This window comes from Aulostomus chinensis, chromosome 19, assembly GCF_037954235.1.
Source record: "Aulostomus chinensis isolate RoL2024-O1b breed Wild chromosome 19, RoL_Achi_v1.0, whole genome shotgun sequence".
Taxonomy (NCBI): Eukaryota; Metazoa; Chordata; class Actinopteri; order Syngnathiformes; family Aulostomidae; genus Aulostomus; species Aulostomus chinensis.
The window spans coordinates 872,324-892,240 of NC_141338.1; the positions used below are offsets into that span (position 1 = coordinate 872,324).

Genomic DNA, 19,917 nt, shown 5'->3' on the forward strand with positions numbered 1-19,917 from the left:
GTGGTTGTTGGTGCGGTTGTTAGTGTGGTTTTTAGTGCGGTTGTTGGTGTGATTGTTGGTGTGGTTGTTAGTGTGATTGTTGGTGTGGTGGTTGGTGCAGCGTTCTTGTTGTTTGTGTGATTGTTGGTGCGGTTGTTGGTGCGGTTGTTGGTGTGGTTGTTAGTGTGGTTGTTGGTGTGGTTGTTAGTGTGGTTTTTAGTGCGGTTGTTGGTGTGATTGTTGGTGTGGTTGTTAGTGTGATTGTTGGTGTGGTGTTTGGTGCAGCGTTCTTGTTGTTTGTGTGATTGTTGGTGTGGTTGTTGTTGGTGTGGTGTTTGGTGCAGTGTTGGTGTTGTTGTTGGTGTGATTATTTGTGTGATTGTTGGTGTGGTGGTTGGTGCAGTGTTGGTGTTGTTGTTTGTGTGATTGTTGCTGTGGTTTTTTTGTTAGTGTGGTTGTTAGTGTGGTTGTTAGTGCGGTTGTTGATGCAGTTGTAAGTGTGTCTCTTGTGTGATTGTTGTTGTGACTGTTGGTGTGATTCTTGGTGTGATTGTTGCTGCGGTTGTTGGTGCGGTTGTTAGTGTGGTTCTTGGTTGTGTGCTCGACATTGCTGCAGCAGGAAAATGTCACGTTGGGGATGAAAACAATCGGCGTGTGAGAGTCTAGAAAGACCACAAAAGCGTCTCTGTGAGCCTCCGCGAGCTCACAAACACTCCCGTCTATTGTTCTCTGCCTGACACTCACACTCACATTATACCTCCATGAATGGACAAAGGCCTCCGGCGGGCCTGTCAGCGCTGGTGGCCCGTCAGGATTATCCGGCTGTGCTTCAGCCGCACGTTCAGCACCGTTCTGGTTTTTGATCCAACTGCAAAGAGCAAACAAGATACACGTCCGATTGTTTCTCTTCAGCTGCTGAAAGAGGAAAGTTCCTGAGTTCAAATGTGAGAGCAGGATTTGAACCATCAGCTCCTGCCCCTCCTCCACCTGCTCCTATTTAAGAAACAAATAATCTTTTTTCTTTCATTGAAACATTGGAAAAACATGTTGACAATGTTTATTTTTTCAAGTTTGAATTTTCTCACATTTCTTATTTTCCTTCATGTCAAAAGATATTGGCTTTAAAAATCAAATTAATTGTAAATTTATCAAAGTTGATGGTTTGAATTCAATTATCAATCAAATGAAAAGAAAATTAATCAACTAATGCATTTGTTTTGAATCTATTTTCACGTTCGTCGCGGCAGCAGCTTGAGCTTCCGTAGACGTCGCTGGAATCATAAAACTGCTAACAGAAACCACAGACGTTTCAATGCCGAGACAAATGTCAGAAATGAAAGTCTGAAGATTCCGAAAAAGTACATTTTTGATAAATGGTAGAAACAAAACGTCAAAACAGTCCAAGCACACATGAGATAAGAAGTCTGACATAGGAAATGTTTTTTATAAAACTCATTTTCGGACTCATAATTTCACCGTTTGACCTCTGACCTCCTCAAACGTGACTTTTATCTGAACCCTTTCATAATTTCTGTGTTTCAGGGCTAACCCTTCTCATCTCTGAGGCCTTGAATGCTACAAGGCTCTGTCCTGAGAACCTCAGGGGGTCCGAGCCACTGAACCTGGTGAGGCTGCACTCATGGACCCGGGACACCGGTCCGGTCCAAACAGAACCGGAAACCCCTGCACGCTGATGAGACCGCCTTGAAGGTGACGGTTTTGAAGCTGTTTAGTTTGTTTAGTTTGTCTCAAAATTCGGACTCTTGTCGGTTGTTCGCTGTCAGTTCTGACTCTTTCTCTGGTTTTGGCTCGGTACCGGCTGGGCTTCCGACACTTACACGCTTCACAACTTGACCCGGACCGGACTGCCCGACCTGGCCGCGCGGGGATTGACCCCGTCAGAGGGGCGGGGAGGGACAGGAGCCTCCGGCAGGGGGCGTGTCCTCTGCCGGAGGCTGCATCGCTGGTGTGTGCGCGGGCTGTGCTGAGTCCGGACCGGAGAGGAACGGTGATGAACGCGTGAGTCACTGACGCTGCCGGACTCGCTGCGTCACTGCTCCTGTTCGGTTCTCCGCCGTCAATCTCCCGACCAGGTACGTGTGGTGACGTTCGTGCTTTTCCCTCCTTGATGGTCTCCTGTTGTAGAAAAGCAAAAACCTCCATCGGATCCGCGGATCTAGTTCTAGTTGTGGTCCCTCCCGGGTCCGACTGGCTCGAAGACAAGCTGACAAACTCAAACTGACCAAGTAACTCCGTTAGAGTTACACGTGGAAGGGAAGTATCGGTAGAGGTATTGAATATTTGTACCGCTCATCAGTAAAATGGAGTATAAATATAAAAAATCTCATGTGAGGCAATCAAAGCAGAGAAGTGGCGTTTTAAGTGTTTGAGTTGATGGGAGGAAGCAACTTTTTACCGTCAGAAACACAAATACATGACCACAACGAAGTAACTAGCTAACTAAGTAACTAGCTAACTAACTACAACTAGAACTCAGTAGGAAGGCAACAATCTTTGTTGGGCCAAACAGATGTTGAGAGCTGGCGGTTCTGCACAGCAGATCCACGACTGCATTCCTCTAGGGTAAAGTACTGAGTCTCAGTAGTGAAGTAGTGAGTCTCAGTAGTGAAGTAGTGAGTCGCAGGAGTGAAGTAGTGCGTCTCAGTAGTGAAGTAGTGAGTCTCAGTAGTGAAGTAGTGAGTATCAGTAGTGAAAGAGTGAGTCTCAGAAGTGAAGTAGTGAGTCTCAGTAGTGAAGTAGTGAGTATCAGTAGTGAGTCTCAGTAGTGAAGTAGCGAGTCTCAGTAGTGAAATATTGAGTATCACGAGTGAGTCTCAGGAGTGAAGTAGTGAGTCTCAGGAGTGAAGTAGTGAGTCTCAGTAGTGAAGTAGTGAGTCTCAGAAGTGAAGTAGTGAGTCTCAGTAGGGAAGTAGTGAGTATCAGTAGTGAGTCTCAATAGTGAAGTAGTGAGTATCAATAGTGAGTCTCAGTAGTGAAGTAGTGAGTCTCAGTAGTGAAGTATTGAGTATCAATAGTGAGTCTCAGTAGTGATGTAGTGAGTATCAGTAGTGAGTCTCAGTAGTGAAATATTGAGTATCACTAGTGAGTCTCAGTAGTGAAGTAGTGAGTATCAGTAGTGAAGTAGTGAGTATCAGTAGTGAAGTAGTGAGTCTCAGGAGTGAAGTAGTGAGTATCAGTAGTGAAGTAGTGAGTCTCAGTAGTAAAGTAGTGAGTCTCAGTAATGAATTAGTGAGTCTTAGTAGTGAAGTAGTGAGTATCAGTAGTGAAGTCGTGAGTATCAGTAGTGAGTCTCAGTAGTGAAGTAGTGCGTCTCAGTACTGAAGTAGTGAGTCTCAGGAGTGAAGTCGTGAGTCTCACTAGTGAAGTAGTGAGTATCACTAATGAAGTAGTGAGTCTCAGGATTGAAGTAGTGAGTATCACTAGTGAAGTAGTGAGTATCAGTAGTGAAGTAGTGAGTATCACTAGTGAGTCTCACTAGTGAAGTAGTGAGTCTCAGGAGTGAAGTAGTGAGTCTCAGTAGTGAAGTAGTGAGTCTCAGAAGTGAAGTAGTGAGTCTCAGTAGGGAAGTAGTGAGTATCAGTAGTGAGTCTCAGTAGTGAAGTAGTGAGTATCAATAGTGAGTCTCAGTAGTGAAGTAGTGAGTCTCAGTAGTGAAGTATTGAGTATCAATAGTGAGTCTCAGTAGTGATGTAGTGAGTATCAGTAGTGAGTCTCAGTAGTGAAATATTGAGTATCACTAGTGAGTCTCAGTAGTGAAGTAGTGAGTATCAGTAGTGAAGTAGTGAGTATCAGTAGTGAAGTAGTGAGTCTCAGGAGTGAAGTAGTGAGTATCAGTAGTGAAGTAGTGAGTCTCAGTAGTAAAGTAGTGAGTCTCAGTAATGAATTAGTGAGTCTTAGTAGTGAAGTAGTGAGTATCAGTAGTGAGTCTCAGTAGTGAAGTAGTGCGTCTCAGTACTGAAGTAGTGAGTCTCAGGAGTGAAGTCGTGAGTCTCACTAGTGAAGTAGTGAGTATCACTAATGAAGTAGTGAGTCTCAGGATTGAAGTAGTGAGTATCACTAGTGAAGTAGTGAGTATCAGTAGTGAAGTAGTGAGTATCACTAGTGAGTCTCACTAGTGAAGTAGTGAGTATCAGTAGTGAAGTAGTGAGTATCACGAGTGAGTCTCACTAGTGAAGTAGTGAGTATCGGTAGTGAAGTATTGAGTATCACGAGTGAGTCTCAGGAGTGAAGTAGTGAGTCTCAGTAGTGAAGTATTGAGTATCACTAGTGAGTCTCAGTCGTGAAGTAGTGAGTATCAGTAGTGAGTCTCATTAGTGAAGTAGTGAGTATCAGTAGTAAAGTAGTGCGTCTCAGTAGTGAAGTAGTGAGTCTCAGTAGTGAAGTAGTGAGTCTCAGTACTGAAGTAGTGAGTCTCAGTAGTGAAGTCGTGAGTCTCAGTAGTGAAGTAGTGAGTATCAATAGTGAGTCTCAGTAGTGAAGTAGTGAGTCTCAGTAGTGAAGTAGTGAGTATCAGAAGTGAGTCTCAGTAGTGAAGTAGTGAGTCTCAGTAGTGAAGTAGTGAGTATCAATAGTGAGTCTCAGTAGTGAAGTAGTGAGTCTCAGTAGTGAAGTATTGACTCTCAGTAGTGAAGTCGTGAGTATCAGTAGGGAAGTAGTGAGTCTCAGTAGTGAAGTAGTGAGTCTCAGTAGGGAAGTAGTGAGTATCAGTAGTGAGTCTCAGTAGTGAAGTAGTGAGTCTCAGTAGTGAAGTAGTGAGTATCAATAGTGAGTCTCAGTAGTGAAGTAGTGAGTCTCAGTAGTGAAGTAGTGAGTATCAGTAGTGAGTCTCAGTAGTGAAGCAGTGAGTCTCAGTAGTGAAGTAGTGAGTCTCAATAGTAAAGTAGTGAGTATCAATAGTGAGTCTCAGTAGTGAAGTAGTGAGTATCAGTAGTGAGTCTCAGTAGTGAAGTAGTGAGTATTAATAGTGAATCTCAGTAGTGAAGCAGTGAGTCTCAGTAGTGAAGTCGTGAGTCTCAATAGTGAAGTAGTGAGTATCAATAGTGAGTCTCAGTAGTGAAGTAGTGAGTCTCAGTAGTGAAGTAGTGAGTATCAATAGTGAGTCTCAGTAGTGAAGTAGTGAGTCTCAATAGTGAGTCTTAGTAGTGAAGTAGTGAGTCTCAGTAGTGAAGTAGTGAGTATCAGTTGTGAAGTAGTGAGTCTCAGTAGTGAGTCACCACCACTGAGCTTCAGGCTTCTTGTGTTTCCCCCGATGACCTTTAATGACCTCCATGACCTCTGTAGGCTCCTCTAGACTCTTGTTAGCAACCCAGGTTTTTAAGACTCCACCACTCCAACATCCACCAGTCTGGTGTTTACTGGTGGATCTGATGTAGAACTGAACCTCCACCATCCACCGGTCTGGTGTTTACTGGTGGATCTGATGTAGAACTGAACCTCCACCATCCACCGGTCTGGTGTTTACTGGTGGATCTGATGTAGAACTGAACCTCCACCATCCACCGGTCTGGTGTTTACTGGTGGATCTGATGTAGAACTGAACCTCCACCATCCACCGTTCTGGTGTTTACTGGTGGATCTGATGTAGAACTGAACCTCCACCATCCACCGGTCTGGTGTTTACTGGTGGATCTGATGTAGAACTGAACCTCCACCATCCACCGGTCTGGTGTTTACTGGTGGATCTGATGTAGAACTGAACCTCCACCATCCACCGGTCTGGTGTTTACTGGTGGATCTGATGTAGATCTGAACCCCCTGGGAACCGCACACCTGATCTGAGGTCTGACCTGGTTACGAGGCAACTGGACGTTCTACTGGTGTTTGAACCCTCCAGAGTGTGTTGGCCCACCTTTGCGTTGCCGTAGCTTCAGTTGTTCATATGTTTTTGTGCTGCTGGACGTTTGTATGGTTACGAAAAAAAAGTGTGCAGCCGACACCTACACACCAGATTCTGCAGCTCAGAATAGTTTTCATAGCAACGTGCCAGTTCCTGTCCCACCCTCGAGTTTCAGCTTGGAAACAGCACTCAGGAAGAGACACCCTGCTGGTTCAAATGTGGGAGGCAGAACAACTCACCAGAGTCCAGGTACCCCAGAGTCCAGGTACACCAGGACACTGAAGACACTGGAGAGGAGCACAGCCTCCTGTCTCAGTGGGTTGCTGAGGGTTGATACGACAACAGGAGGAGAAGTGGAGGGAAAGAAGTGAGGGTTCAGGGTCAGGGTTTGGGGGGGTGCTGGTGGTCCTGCAGCTCTCTTGTTGTTTAGTTAGCCAGTCAGACACCTCATCATAATTGACAGTTCTCGGCTGTACAGCACGCCACCATCAATGTTAATGATGTCACAGCTGAGCAGGTAAAGACAACAGAGGGCCTTCAAGTCATGTGACAGACCAGGTGTCATCATCCTGGGCTCCAGACCTCCCCCACTGATCACTGGTGGAGGACCAATGCTGTGTCCCAATTGCCAAGTGGCAACCTACGTCCTCCTGCTACGACCTACTGCCAACAGAGCTGCCAGGTTCCCAAGAGAATCCCAAGAGTGAGGCCTCTGGTCAGGGCGCCCTTTTTAACGCCGATTTAAACGGATTTCGTGGAATTTGAGCATATCTCAACTTTGGCAAATGAGCGTGTGAAATGGCAAGTGTGGCGTGAAAAGAGGCTGAATTGCATGACTCTCACTCTCTCACTCTCAGCGTGAGACTTGGCAGCTCTGTCCTACAACTTAAACACGGCGGCACCATTCACACACCCTAGAAGACTGGTGGTGAAGCACGACCTCTGCTGGCAGAGCACAGACACCACAAATAGGTAGACAGCACCAACGAAAGCCCCACCTGCTGGCCTGACTGTGGTACTGCACTCCACTCTGAGCACCTTTCACTCATTCTCTATTATTAAGCACATTAACGCACCTTTAGTCATTAATAAGGACTATAAATGTTGGTGTTCATCAGAATGGGAGACTGTTGGTGGCGCAAACTTGGCTTGAGGGTCCACAAGTTTTTAGGGGACGAAGAAGACGTCCGCAGTGCATTGTGGGCCATAGGTTGCTCCGTAGGATGCACCTGAACCGACCTACAATGTGGGCGTGTTTAGGCTGGAATTTAGGTTGAGAAGTAGGTCGCTACTCACGCCAGTTGTGGTTTGGGACAGCCTACGACCTGCTCTGAGACCTACCATCAGACCTGCTTGGCCATTCGGACGCAGCACAAGACTGCCTCTCCAACTCCTCCTCCTCCTCCTCCTCCTCTTCTCTTCTTCTTCTTCTTCTGCCTCTTCTTCTTCTTCTCTAGTTGTTACAGGCTCATGTTGAGTAGAGCACCATCTGCTGGCAGCATTAGGTGGCTGAGTTTTTCTCTCCAAACCAGAACATTTGCGTTTGTTCAGGAAACATGAAAACGTCCAGCTGAGCATTTTAGGACGAAAAGAAGAACCATGAACCAGTAAAGCTTTGTATTTCATTTAGATTCAGAAAATGTTCTTGCCTGTGGAAACAAAAGCATCTTCCAACCCAAACCCTAAAAACCGGCAGAAAATCAGAATTAAAAGAATCAACCAAGACAGACGTGACGGTGGCTGAGTGGCTTCATCCATTTATGCTCACTTACCCTTCATGTTTCAAATGTTTGTGGCGGTGGGGAGGACGCCGTCTGCGTCATCTCAGTTATTTTCTCCCGCAAACAAAAGAATCAAATCCAAGCAAATATTGGTGATGGTGTCACGCATCACCAGCCTCTCCAGTGGGAGGAAACGGTCACAGCGTCATTCTGACCACATGGTGGGGTGTTTGGTTCGACGCGTGTCTGAATGGGCTGGAGGGGCTTCACCTCCGCGTGGTCAACCTGCTGCCAGCTGTCAGACAGCAGCTGCACAGCTGCTTCACTGACACGCATCTCTGAGGTCACAACACACACACAGTAAACCTGAAGTTACCGCTGAACCGTCATGATGCAGGAATCCAGCTTCCGTCACGTCTTCTTGCAGGACCACAAGCTCAGAGCTCTGAGAGCGCTGGTCGTCTGTAGACGTGGGTTCGATCGGCTCCTGCAGGGTGGACGGAGGCAGCGATGCTCATGAGAACTTCAGCATTAGAAAAAGCCTGTTTTTTATAAGTCTCTGCTTTTTTCAAGGAGGATGGTTAAATTGTTCATGTGTTCACTCCCTTCGTCCCTGCGGGTTTGTTCACTGATAGCGACACAATCACACAGGGACAGATTTAAAATACAGTGATGATTAGTGATCATGAAAGAAGTGTCAAGGTGATTCAAGGCTTTATTTTCTTGTGCAGCAACAGAGAGACAAAAACGTCACAATGCACAAAATCCATCAAGGCTGTTAAATATGAAGGCGAGAACCGAACCACCGGAGCCGTGTGGTGGGCCGGAGGAGGACTGGAGTCCTGGTGCTGTGGGGCTGGGAATGTGAGAGAAACCTGCTGATCAGTAGCAGCGGTGTGTTTGTCAGAGCTGCAACTCCCTCCTTAAACACGGAGCTCTGAGGACTTCTCTGTTGTCATGTCTCTGCTGCAGCGGCGTCCGTGTCAGACGTGATGGCATCGCCCTGCTGCTTCCTGCTGCTGGCTCTGATGGTTCTTCTGGTTCAGGCTCCTCAGGCTCGGTCCAGACCGGCCACAGACAGACACTCAGACGCAGGTAAGATGGAGGAAGTCACATATTTCCCTGAAAGGGAGTTAATGTTTACCTTTTGTTCCACCTCAGTCGTCTCCGGAAAAACGTGGAGCACAAACAGAGCGTGAAGGAGCTGATGTTCCCAGCGGCCACTCAGACCGCACATCAGGCTCGCTCGTCCAATCAGACCCACGTGGGCTTTTTTATGTCCACAAGCATATTTGCAAGTGATGAGATCAGATTTCTTGTGTCCAGACATCACCAAATAATCTATGAGATGCAGAGTTAAGATGGTCAGCAGAGAAGCTGGTTGTAAGAGAGGAAAAGACACCTTTGAATCCTGTTTGAGTGTCCAGACTGAGAAAAAGGATTGGAATCAGAATTCAGAGCGACTCAAAACCTGGTTTCAGATTCATTGAGTGTTGCTGCTCAGACTGGAAAATCACTCAGACAGAGATCTGATGGGGGCTGCAGCCTGAGCCTTGCCTCTGAGCAGGTCAGGGAGCAGGTCCTGTTTGTAGTCCAACAGGAAGCGGTCATGTCAGGGATGAGGCGTGTTTGTAGTCCAACAGGAAGCGGTCATGTCAGGGATGAGGCGTGTTTGTAGTCCAACAGGAAGTGGTCATGTCAGGGATGAGGCGTGTTTGTAGTCCAACAGGAAGCGGTCATGTCAGGGAGCAGGTCCTGTTTGTAGTCCAACAGGAAGCGGTCATGTCAGGGATGAGGCGTGTTTGTAGTCCAACAGGAAGCGGTCATGTCAGGGATGAGGCGTGTTTGTAGTCCAACAGGAAGCGGTCATGTCAGGGATGAGGCGTGTTTGTAGTCCAACAGGAAGCGGTCATGTCAGGGATGAGGCGTGTTTGTAGTCCAACAGGAAGCGGTCATGTCAGGGATGAGGCGTGTTTGTAGTCCAACAGGAAGCGGTCATGTCAGGGATGAGGCGTGTTTGTAGTCCAACAGGAAGTGGTCATGTCAGGGATGAGGCGTGTTTGTAGTCCAACAGGAAGCGATCATGTCAGGGAGGAGGCGTGTTTGTAGTCCAACAGGAAGTGGTCATGTCAGGGATGAGGCGTGTTTGTAGTCCAACAGGAAGTGGTCATGTCAGGGATGAGGCGTGTTTGTAGTCCAACAGGAAGCGATCATGTCAGGGAGGAGGCGTGTTTGTAGTCCAACAGGAAGTGGTCATTTCAGGGAGGAGGTGTGTATGTTGTCCTACAGGAAGTGGTCATGTCAGGGAGGAGGCGTGTTTGTAGACCAACAGGAAGTGGTCGTGTCAGATATTACTTATAGATCATTGTAAAATTACTCCTGGAGTATTCTTAAATTATTCCCAGATTATTCCCGGATTAGTTTTGTTATTCCTGGATTATTGCTAGATTATTCCTTGATCAATTTTACATTGTTCACTGATTATCCTCAGATTATTCCTGTAATAATCTAATATTATCCATATTATCATATAATTTAATTTTGTAGGTAATCCTTGATATAATATTATAATATTGTTCCTCACCTCAACAATATATGACACAACAATAAAGAAAATCTATTTCTTTGAATTTCATACCAAACTTCAGTAACTAAGTAGCTTGTAGCTGGGTAGCTCGTAGCTAAGTAGCTTGTAGTTTATAGCTAGGTAGCCAGGTAGCTAAAATGGTGTGTGGGTGTTTGTCTTCAACACCTCAAACCCTGCTTCTTTCCTGTTGCCATGGTTCTGGGCCTGCCAGCCCCAGTGGAGTCATGTGGATTAGATGTGTGACACCTCCGGATGGCACCGCCGCTATCTCGTCACAGTAGACTTGACGTCACCATGCTTTACTCTGGATACGCCCACTTTTGTGCCCGAGTCAACTTCCTCCCAACACAATACAGCAGCTGTCGAAGGCTCTGCGTCGACATGGTGTTAATGAGCTGATCAGAACTGGTGATGTCACCTGGATGAAGGACTTGTCTCTGCATGGTGGTAAAGGTCCCTGGTGGTACTGGAGTTTGAGGTCACGTCTGTGGACACGGCGGTTTGGGCTCGAGCTTACATAAACGCTGTAAAACTTTCCAATGAGCGAATTTCTTTAATTGTCAAGTGACCTCTCCCCGGTTTGGCTGCTTTGGGCTCTTCGGCATCTGAAAGTTGTTAAAGGGATGTTTTCATGGTGTAACCGCGGCTTGGCTGGCGGGGCGCTGGCTGTGGTGGCCGTATCCTGTCCAGACGCACTAACAGATGCAGAGTCTCTACCGGCGCTGTGTAATCAGCACAGCAGAGACTCAGGAACGCCTGTCAGAGAGCGTTCCTGCTGCGCCGCCAGCGTGTGTGCATTTGCATTCATATAGATCGGCGTGTGTGTTGAAGCATCTGGACGGCAGCTGAGTCATGTGACACTGTTGTTTTTCAGCCTGTAAATTCTTGTTTTTCTCTCCGTCAAGAACACGTCAGATTTAGCTCCTCTGCAGCCTCCTCTCATAAACAAACCCTGCTCAGCGGTGAGGGCCCCCCCTCGCTGCTCACTTCACACACACACACACACACACACACACACACACACACACACACACACACACACACACACACGAACCAGCACTCTGCTGCCTGTTTTATGAACTCTTTGTTGTGTTTAACAGAAGCTCCATATTGACGATAATCTCTATTCTCAGCAGCGCTTTTGTTCTGAGATTCCTGCTCCACCTGAGTGGTGGGGGAGGTTTTCAGATAATCCAGGTTGGTGGTCCTCTTGTTAGAGAAAGCACAGAATAAAAGGCCCCCCCACCTTATGTATGGGTTTGTTTCGTGATGACTTGAGTGTTTCTTCATAACTTCAGAGTATAAATACATGAATGTACTCATGAGAGTTTACAACTCTTGGAAAGTAGGAAAAACAGGCAAATTCCCCAAAAAACAAAATTAAATCCATTTCATACTTCATGTCCTCACAAGTATGTTTGCAGCTCTGTATTATACACCAGAGGTCCATCTGTTGCTATGGAAACCTTCCAGATGTTGATTTTGACCGTGAAGCTCCTCCTCTTTCTTTGCGGTGCTTTATTCGCCTCCAGTACATTGAAATAACTGAAGCTAGCAGGCTAATGCGTCTCTGGAGTGTCCCACGCGTCCCTGAGCGTCTGACCCGGCTGGTCAGTGGGGCAGGTCTCACCCTCCCCTCTAGAACCACAGAGTTAAAGACACTTTTGTCATCAACATGTTTCCTGTTGTATAACATTGGTTCAATAATGCACAAACATGTAGCACGGATCCGTAACTGGGCCTGGTTGGTGGGAGGGGTTCTTGGTTGCCCCCCCACAAGGAATGTTTCTCCAGTCCCTGAGACGGCTGTCAGGAACCCTTCTGCGAATGGACAGCTCAGGGGGGCTGCTGTCTCAGGACTTGTTGAGTAGCTGAAAGCCTCATTGACAGCGAGCCGGGGTCAGAGGTCAGAGGTCAGAGGCTAATCCACAAATGTTTTCATTGTCGGAGGGAGGCTGGAACGCCTCCTCCCGGCCTTTTCCCTCCTCACACAAATGGCTTTTAAAAGCCTCTTTTCTTCTCTAGCCGACGCGCTCAAATCCTCCGAAGATGAAGACGACGATGAGTCATCCTCAGAGGAAAATAAACTCTCCAACGAACTGTCAACAAGCAACGAGAACCTCCAACGTAAGCCAGAACCATTCTTCCTGTTTCTTTGCTTGCGGTTCTCTTTGTTGAAGTAATCACCATGTTTGCCTCACGGGGCCTCGTTAGCGCTGGCGCCTCAGTGGGTCACGCCAGAGAAGATGGAGAAGCAGCTCCACGCCGTTCCTGCCAGCAGGACTGTCAAGTTCCGTTGCCAAGCAACAGGAAACCCAGTTCCATCTCTGCGCTGGTACAAGAACGGGAAAGAGTTCCGGAAAGACCAGAGAATCGGAGGCTTCAAGGTGTGACATCACTAAGACTTAGGAGGTTCAACACACTGTTGTACTGGAGTTAACATTGTCCCTTGAATCTCTCAGATCCGAGACCACATGTGGACCCTCATCATGGAGTCGGTGGTTCCATCTGACAAAGGGAACTACACCTGTGTGGTGGAGAATGAACACGGGAGCCTCAAACACACCTACCTGCTGGATGTGGTTGGTAAGAACACATCTCTGTTTGTCCAGGTGCTCCGCCACAACCAGGAGAGCTGAAAGGAGGCGGGAGAGATATGAGACAACATGAAAGGACCGATTTAGCTGCTTTGCCTCAAACCGTCTCTGCCTGCATTAATATCAGGAGGGTTGTGTGTAACCTTGGTGATGAATACCAGGTTAACATGAGGAGACGTTGTAGTGGTAGAATCAGACACGTAGCCGGAACTACTTTCCTGACTGGGAGCAGTGATTTGACGCAGCACCTCCAAAGCTCCACTGGAACTTGGGTCAACAGAACCAAAGGTTTGTTGAGGACTAGAAGAGCGACTGCTGCTACTGATGATGATGAGGAGGAGGAGGGTTCCTGCTGGACACACCAGCATCCTGGACCTGAGCTAGCTGATGCTAACACTTCCCACCCACCACCAGCCATTGGGCTAAGCTAACTAGCCTGGACCTGAGCTAGCTGATGCTAACACTTCCCACCCACTACCAGCCATTGGGCTAAGCTAACTAGCCTGGACCTGAGCTAGCTGATGCTAACACTACCAGCCATTGGGCTAAGCTAACTAGCCTGGACCTGAGCTAGCTGATGCTAACACTTCCCACCCTCTACCAGCCATTGGGCTAAGCTAACCAGCATCCTGGACCTGAGCTAGCTGTTGCTAACACTTCCACCCACTACCAGCCATTATGCTAAGCTAACTAGCCTGGGTCTCAGCTCCCCAGAGGAGGGGCTCTCTCTTCTTGTCTGTCAGTCACATGACCCCGCACAGCAAGTTTATCTACAGAGCCCCATTTGTACACAGAGCAGTTCACAGTGCTTCAAAGGGTTAAAAGTAGACGTGGTCATTCGCACTGGACTTCTGAAATGTCTAACCTCCATCACACATCTGACAAGTGGGCGGAGGTCTCCCAGCAACAACAACCTACATGAGGTCATAACATCTCCTCGTCTTCACTGTCACTTCCTGTCAGAGACACACACGTTCAGCCGTCTGAGCTCCAGCGGCGTTCTAACACGGTTCAGTCAGTGCTGAGAGAGGAAAGCTGACTGAAACTGAAACTACAAGAGAACTGTTTACTCGTGTCCATCTTCCTTTAAGATTCTGGGAAGTTGTGTTAACTATTACATGCTGTTGTTATCGGGTTCTGCCGCTGACCCAACTGTGTCTCCGCCTCTTCTCGCCCCAGAGCGTTCCCCCCACAGGCCCATCCTCCAGGCCGGCCTGCCAGCCAATCAGACTGCAGTAGTTGGCAGCAGTGTGGAGTTTGTGTGCCGAGTGTTCAGTGACCCACAGCCTCACATCCAGTGGCTCAAACACATCACAGTTAACGGGAGCCGAGAAGGACCCGACGGGCTCCCGTATGTCCTGGTTCTCAAGGTAACTGAGACTGTCTGGTAGAACCTGAAGGTTCCTGTCTAAGAACGAGTTCCTGCAGATCACTGAAACCAGAGTTCACGCAGGATTTTTACTGTATGATTGTTGAAGCGTTTTTGTTTCCTTCTGTTGTGACCAGAGGAGGAAGACACATCAGCATCATCATCACAGGTGTGCTGTCGTTGCCACGGCAACCCCTCTCACAGTCCGTGTTGACTTCCTCACCAATGTGTCCCGTGTTTGTCTTTGCCAGACTGCTGGTTTTAACACAACGGACAAGGAGATGGAGGTTCTGACTCTGAGGAACGTCTCTGTTGATGATGCTGGCGAGTACACCTGCCTGGCGGGGAACTCCATCGGCGTGTCGTACCACTCGGCCTGGCTCACGGTGGTCAAAGGTCCGTTACACTAGAACAACAAAGGACACCAGAACGGTCCTGCATGAATGCTTGAGTTGAATTGTGCAGGTGCAGACCTCGACTTCTTCCTGTGGACTGCAGCGTCTGGCGCTCCGTCGCGCCCATCTTTACGTTGTCTCTCATGTCTGTGGTCTCATGTGGTTGGTAGACCTGCCGCCATCGCCGCTGCCCTCTCAGGCCTACCTGGAGATCTTCATCTACTGCCTGGGCTCCTTCATCATCGTCACCCTCACTGCCACAGCGGTCATCTGCAGGCTCTGCTGTGCTCCCAAGAAGACGGACTTCAGCAGCCCGTTAGCTGTCCAGAAGTTAGCCAAGAGTGTCCCCCTGAAGAGACAGGTAACGCCGTCATTCTGTCTCCTGCTTCGCCACTGCAGCAGGCCCTCACAGGTGTGTTACACCCATAGGTGTCCCTCGAGTTCTCGTCCTCCCTTCAGTCAGGGACCTGCCTGATGCGTCAGTCTCGTCTGCCCAGCGCCGCCACTACCATCCTGGCTGGAGTGTCCGAGTACGAACTCCCGTACGATCCCGTCTGGGAGCTTCCTCGCGACAGGTACCTGACATGCGGTGGCGCTGGAGAATCAGAGCGTGAACTTGAGCTTTGTCAAAGTCTCAGTAAGTTTCCACCTTCTACAGTACACTGACGACAATGTGGTGTGTGTGTGTGCGTGTGTGTGCGTGTGTGTGCCTGTGATGTGTGTGTGTGTGTGCCTGTGATGTGTGTGTGTGTGTGTGCATGGTGTGCGTGTGTGTGTGTGTGTGTTCTCCAGGCTGACCCTAGGGAAGCCCCTGGGTGAGGGCTGCTTCGGTCAGGTGGTTCTGGCCGAGGCCGTCGGCGTTGACAGGAACAAACCAACACGTCTCAGCAAGGTGGCGGTTAAGATGCTCAAAGGTGACGCCTCAGTTGCTCCTGCAGTGATGATTTATTTATTGATTAGTTTACTGATCGGTATTTATTCAGAAATGTTTCTGGGTTACGTGTTTCAGTCCTGTGTAGTCGCGGTTGATGTTGACTTCCATCTGCATCAGCACTCAAAAGCCAAAACAGTCTGATTTTTTTCCACCAAAGTGACTTTGAAACGTTGAGCTGTTCGTCTCAGTGCCAGCAGGCCGACATGACGAAGCTCCATCAGACGTGACTGTCAGTCCTGAAGCCGACAACCTGAGATCCATCCTCAAAAGGGTTCTTAGAACACCTCAGTAAGGCAGCGATGTATCTGAAGGTGACGTCTCATTACTTCCTGCCGTGTGTAGCGGACGCCACTGAGAAGGACCTGTCAGACCTCATCTCTGAGATGGAGATGATGAAGATGATTGGCAAGCACAAGAACATCATCAACCTGCTTGGCGCCTGCACCCAGGACGGTGAGCATCTTGAGGTGTCTAGCGGCACTGGTGTGTGTGGACAGATGTTTGCGTTGACACGTCCCGCCCCCTTTTATGTCTCAGGCCCGCTGTACGTGGTGGTGGAGTACGCCTCGCAGGGCAACCTGAGGGAATATCTCCGTACTCGCCGCCCGGTCGGGCCGGAGTACTGGAGCGGCTGTCGGCAGCCGGCGCTGGGTAGTTTGGAGGTCAGAGAGCTGGTGTCTGCAGCCTATCAGGTGGCTCGAGGGATGGCGTACCTGGCATCCAAGAAGGTGTGTGTGCAGCCAAAATAACTGGTTCATCAACACACATTCAGGAAACTACAGCAGGTTGCCATGGTAACCAGGTAACACATATACATGCAGCTGGTCACTCATCACACCTGATGGATGCTGTCTTTAATGTCGGAGGTTGTTTCTGATATTCATCTGAGTTTCAGCGCAAATGCGACGGAAAAGCGTAGTGCATTAGTGAGGTCATCACAACGCTGCTGGGTTGGACACCAGCCACAGCTCTGGACAACCCAGCCTCGAGTTGCTACGTCGCCCATCCTGAACCGCAACTGGTTTCTCTCAGCTTGGTCCCAGAGACGAGTCGCCAGAGTGACATCATCAATTCAACAAATTATAATTGGAGATGATGTTGATGGTTGAGAACAGCAAATGAACGAGGAGCGTCCAAAGTTCGCCTCCTCCAGAGCCACCCTGCACGGTTCCCCAGCTGTTGGAGACGGACAGGGAATGTTCCGCTGATGGAACACGACTGTTGGAACACCCATGATGAGTTTTCAAGCTGGACCGCGAGCTTGAGCCTCGTTTAGTTCTCAGGGACCGTCAACAAAGTGCAGCACAGAAGAAGATGAATTTATTTGTGGTTTTGGGATGAACGCCGCGTCTCCTGTCTGACAGTGTATCCACCGCGACCTGGCAGCCAGGAACGTGCTGGTCACGGACGATAGCGTGATGAAGATAGCCGACTTCGGCCTGGCCCGGGACATCCACCACATCGACTACTACAAGAAGACCACAAACGTGAGACATGAAACACAAACGTGAAAGGTTAAAGGCGTTGTGCTGCAGAGTTGCTGGCTGACATGTTGGCTCTCCTCCAGGGTCGACTGCCGGTCAAGTGGATGGCGCCGGAAGCTTTATTTGACCGCATCTACACGCACCAGAGTGACGTGTGAGTCTGCGGGAACGTTTCCTCCCCTTGTTGGTGATGCGTTTTCACATGGTACCTGATGCAATGACGTGCGCGTTTCGTTACAGGTGGTCATTCGGAGTCTTGCTGTGGGAGATTTTCACCCTCGGGGGGTCACCGTACCCTGGCGTTCCCGTAGAGGAACTCTTCAAGCTGCTGAAGGAGGGTCACCGCATGGAGAAACCTTCCGCATGCACCCACAATCTGTGAGTTGCCCCAACACACACACACACACACACACACACACACACACACACACACACACACACACACACACACACACACACTCACACCCATGCTAAGGCCAAGAATTGCTGATGGTAGAGGTCAGCGTGTGGAGTTATGACCCAGGTTTCCAAAAACAAAAATTTACGTAAACATTAGCAGCGTTATTGTCTTTCTATCCTCACTCCAGCTCCACTTCTGATTGGCCAGCGTTTGTTGCCTCCCGGGCATTTCCCCCGGGTGGTGATGCAGCGCCCTGGGAGGGCTGTCTGATTTATATCTACAACGATGCGCCTGCCAAAGTGAAATTTACATGTTTGTAACTCAGTGTTTCACCTGCTGTCCCCCTGTCGTCCTCATAAACGCTGTGATCAGGTACCTGATGATGAGGGACTGCTGGCACGCCGTCCCTGCTCGCCGGCCCACTTTCCAACAGCTGGTGGAGGATTTAGACCGAACGCTGTCTCTCATGGCCAACCAGGTAACAAGAGGCAATGAGTGGACAGAGCATTTTAGCCATGAAGCACTGACGGGCTTCAGACACCTGAACAAATGTCACATTGAACAACCGATGTATCCCGATCCACCTGAACTCAGCGTTAGCTCAGGGTCGCTCCAAGCAGAACTCCATTCAGAAAACAAGCATTTTAAAAATTGCTCGCATGTCATCAGGTGGACAGACGTGACGACAGATGATTTTGGGGGTGGTGCGAATCTGCTGCTGTCACTCACGTCAGATTCATCATTTCAACTGACTCCAGATCAGATAGTGTTAAATTGAATGTTTCCTAGAAGATGATTGGAGTACGAATACAGATGTCTTGAACAGGGATGTGGCAACATGTCAGAAAAGATGGTGCTGATTAGAGTAGGAGCGCATAGTACTGGCTACTACTGCAGAGTAGGAGCTGATAGTACTGGCTACCACTGCAGAGTAGGAGCTGATAGTACTGGCTACCACTGCAGACTAGGAGCTGATAGTACTGGCTACCACTGCAGAGTAGGAGCTGATAGTACTGGCTACCACTGCAGAGTAGGAGCTGATAGTACTGGCTACCACTGCAGAGTAGGAGCTGATAGTACTGGCTACCACTGCAGACTAGGAGCTGATAGTACTGGCTACCACTGCAGAGTAGGAGCTGATAGTACTGGCTACTACTGCAGAGTAGGAACTTATAGTACTGGCTACTACTGCAGAGTAGGAGCTGATAGTACTGGCTACCACTGCAGAGTAGGAGCTGATAGTACTGGCTACCACTGCAGAGTAGGAGCTGATAGTACTGGCTACCACTGCAGAGTAGGAGCTGATAGTACTGGCTACTACTGCAGACTAGGAGCTGATAGTACTGGCTACCACTGCAGAGTAGGAGCTGATAGTACTGGCTACTACTGCAGAGTAGGAGCTGATAGTACTGAGAGGTGTCACGACTGCTGGAGCCTCACTGCAGCGTCTGGTATTTGTAGCGTTGCTGTAGAGGAGCTCTATTGTTTCTCTAGAATTTTACTGAGTACTCTTGAATATTTCTGCTCCTCAGGAGTACCTGGACCTGGCCCTGCCTCTGGTCCAGTACTCTCCGGTCCGCTCCACATAGGCGTCATGGGACTTCCTCTTCCTGGATCGCACCTTCATCCCGTTTCCTCCCAGCAGCAGCCAAGCGGAGGAGCTCCGACGAGCTGCGTCGCTGCCGTCCATCACGGCCGTCTGATGCGAGGAACAGCTGGCCTGTGACTCCCCAGCGAGGCCTCAGGCAGTGGCTCACGCACGCCGCCTCAGAGACGGCATCGAGACTTGAGTTCACCCTCAAGAGAAGCCGCCAGCTGCACCGCCCGTTTGTTAATAATCACGTGTGAATATTGTAAATAATAGCTGGATATATGGAAGGTGGAATTTCGTCATCCAAGGTTATAGAAATGATGTGAGGTCACAAATATTTCAGTCTTTGAAATCAACATGTATTTATGGATGTTTTGGGTCGGTTTGGTCCTCCAGTCACGTGACGTCACCAGAGGCCATGTGACTGTTGCTGCAGTTGAATGTGTACAGTAACTGATGATCAGTATTAAAACCCTCCACTTCTCACTGATCTCCTTGTGTTGCATCATTTTTATTTATATTATTTTATACTAGGGCTGCACTTTAATGCATTAATTAGCTTAATTAATTAGGAATCCTGTAATTAATTAGTTTAATTTTGGTAATCGCGCTGTTCCATACATCTCACCTGATGAAGTAATGAAAACCACCAGTGAACCAGACTGACGCAAGAGTGACAGCATCACATCTGGGACTGGACCGGGGTCTCTAGGTCACATGACACAGAGGCTGTTGACCAAAATGAGGGCTGTGCTTTTACTGCATAAAATCAAACAGGAAAAGTATTTTCATTGAAAAACTCATACAAACTGGAAGAGGAAGTAATATGCAACAAAATCTTCTCCTCACGTCACTGGACAGGTTTCATTCCTGGAGGTGTTCGCACAGCTGTCATCTGTGGAGCGTCAGCGCTGAGGTGCAGCGGTTAAACACCTCTGGTCAAGTGTGTGTGTGTGTGTGTGTGTGTGTAAATGGACCTTAACACCGAGGTGACAGGCCATTA

At 48.7% G+C, this 19,917-nt stretch overlaps 1 protein-coding gene across 1 annotated transcript; it reads left to right on the plus strand.

The window, feature by feature from the left end:
• The first annotated feature begins 1,383 nt into the window (after nucleotides 1-1,383).
• fgfr1b (fibroblast growth factor receptor 1b) lies at nucleotides 1,384-19,395 on the plus strand. The gene is made up of 17 exons (XM_086186566.1): nucleotides 1,384-2,072; nucleotides 8,530-8,652; nucleotides 12,170-12,271; nucleotides 12,359-12,531; nucleotides 12,607-12,730; nucleotides 13,921-14,111; nucleotides 14,362-14,506; nucleotides 14,676-14,866; nucleotides 14,935-15,080; nucleotides 15,298-15,419; nucleotides 15,782-15,892; nucleotides 15,977-16,167; nucleotides 16,804-16,926; nucleotides 17,007-17,077; nucleotides 17,164-17,301; nucleotides 17,696-17,801; nucleotides 18,856-19,395. The coding sequence occupies exons 2-17, from the start codon at nucleotides 8,550-8,552 to the stop codon at nucleotides 18,910-18,912; spliced, it is 2,094 nt and encodes a 697-aa protein (XP_086042692.1). The 5' UTR covers nucleotides 1,384-2,072; nucleotides 8,530-8,549; the 3' UTR covers nucleotides 18,913-19,395.
• The last annotated feature ends 522 nt before the right edge of the window (nucleotides 19,396-19,917 follow it).

What these genes read in the sequence shown, in the direction of transcription:
- fgfr1b (XM_086186566.1), top strand. Translation starts at nt 8,550, where the DNA reads ATGGCATCGCCCTGCTGCTTCCTGCTGCTGGCTCTGATGGTTCTTCTG. An exon ending in TGGGAGCTTCCTCGCGACAG is followed by an intron (nt 15,081 to 15,297) that starts GTACCTGACATG and finishes TGTGTTCTCCAG; the next exon opens with GCTGACCCTAGGGAAGCCCC. An exon ending in TACACGCACCAGAGTGACGT is followed by an intron (nt 17,078 to 17,163) that starts GTGAGTCTGCGG and finishes GTTTCGTTACAG; the next exon opens with GTGGTCATTCGGAGTCTTGC.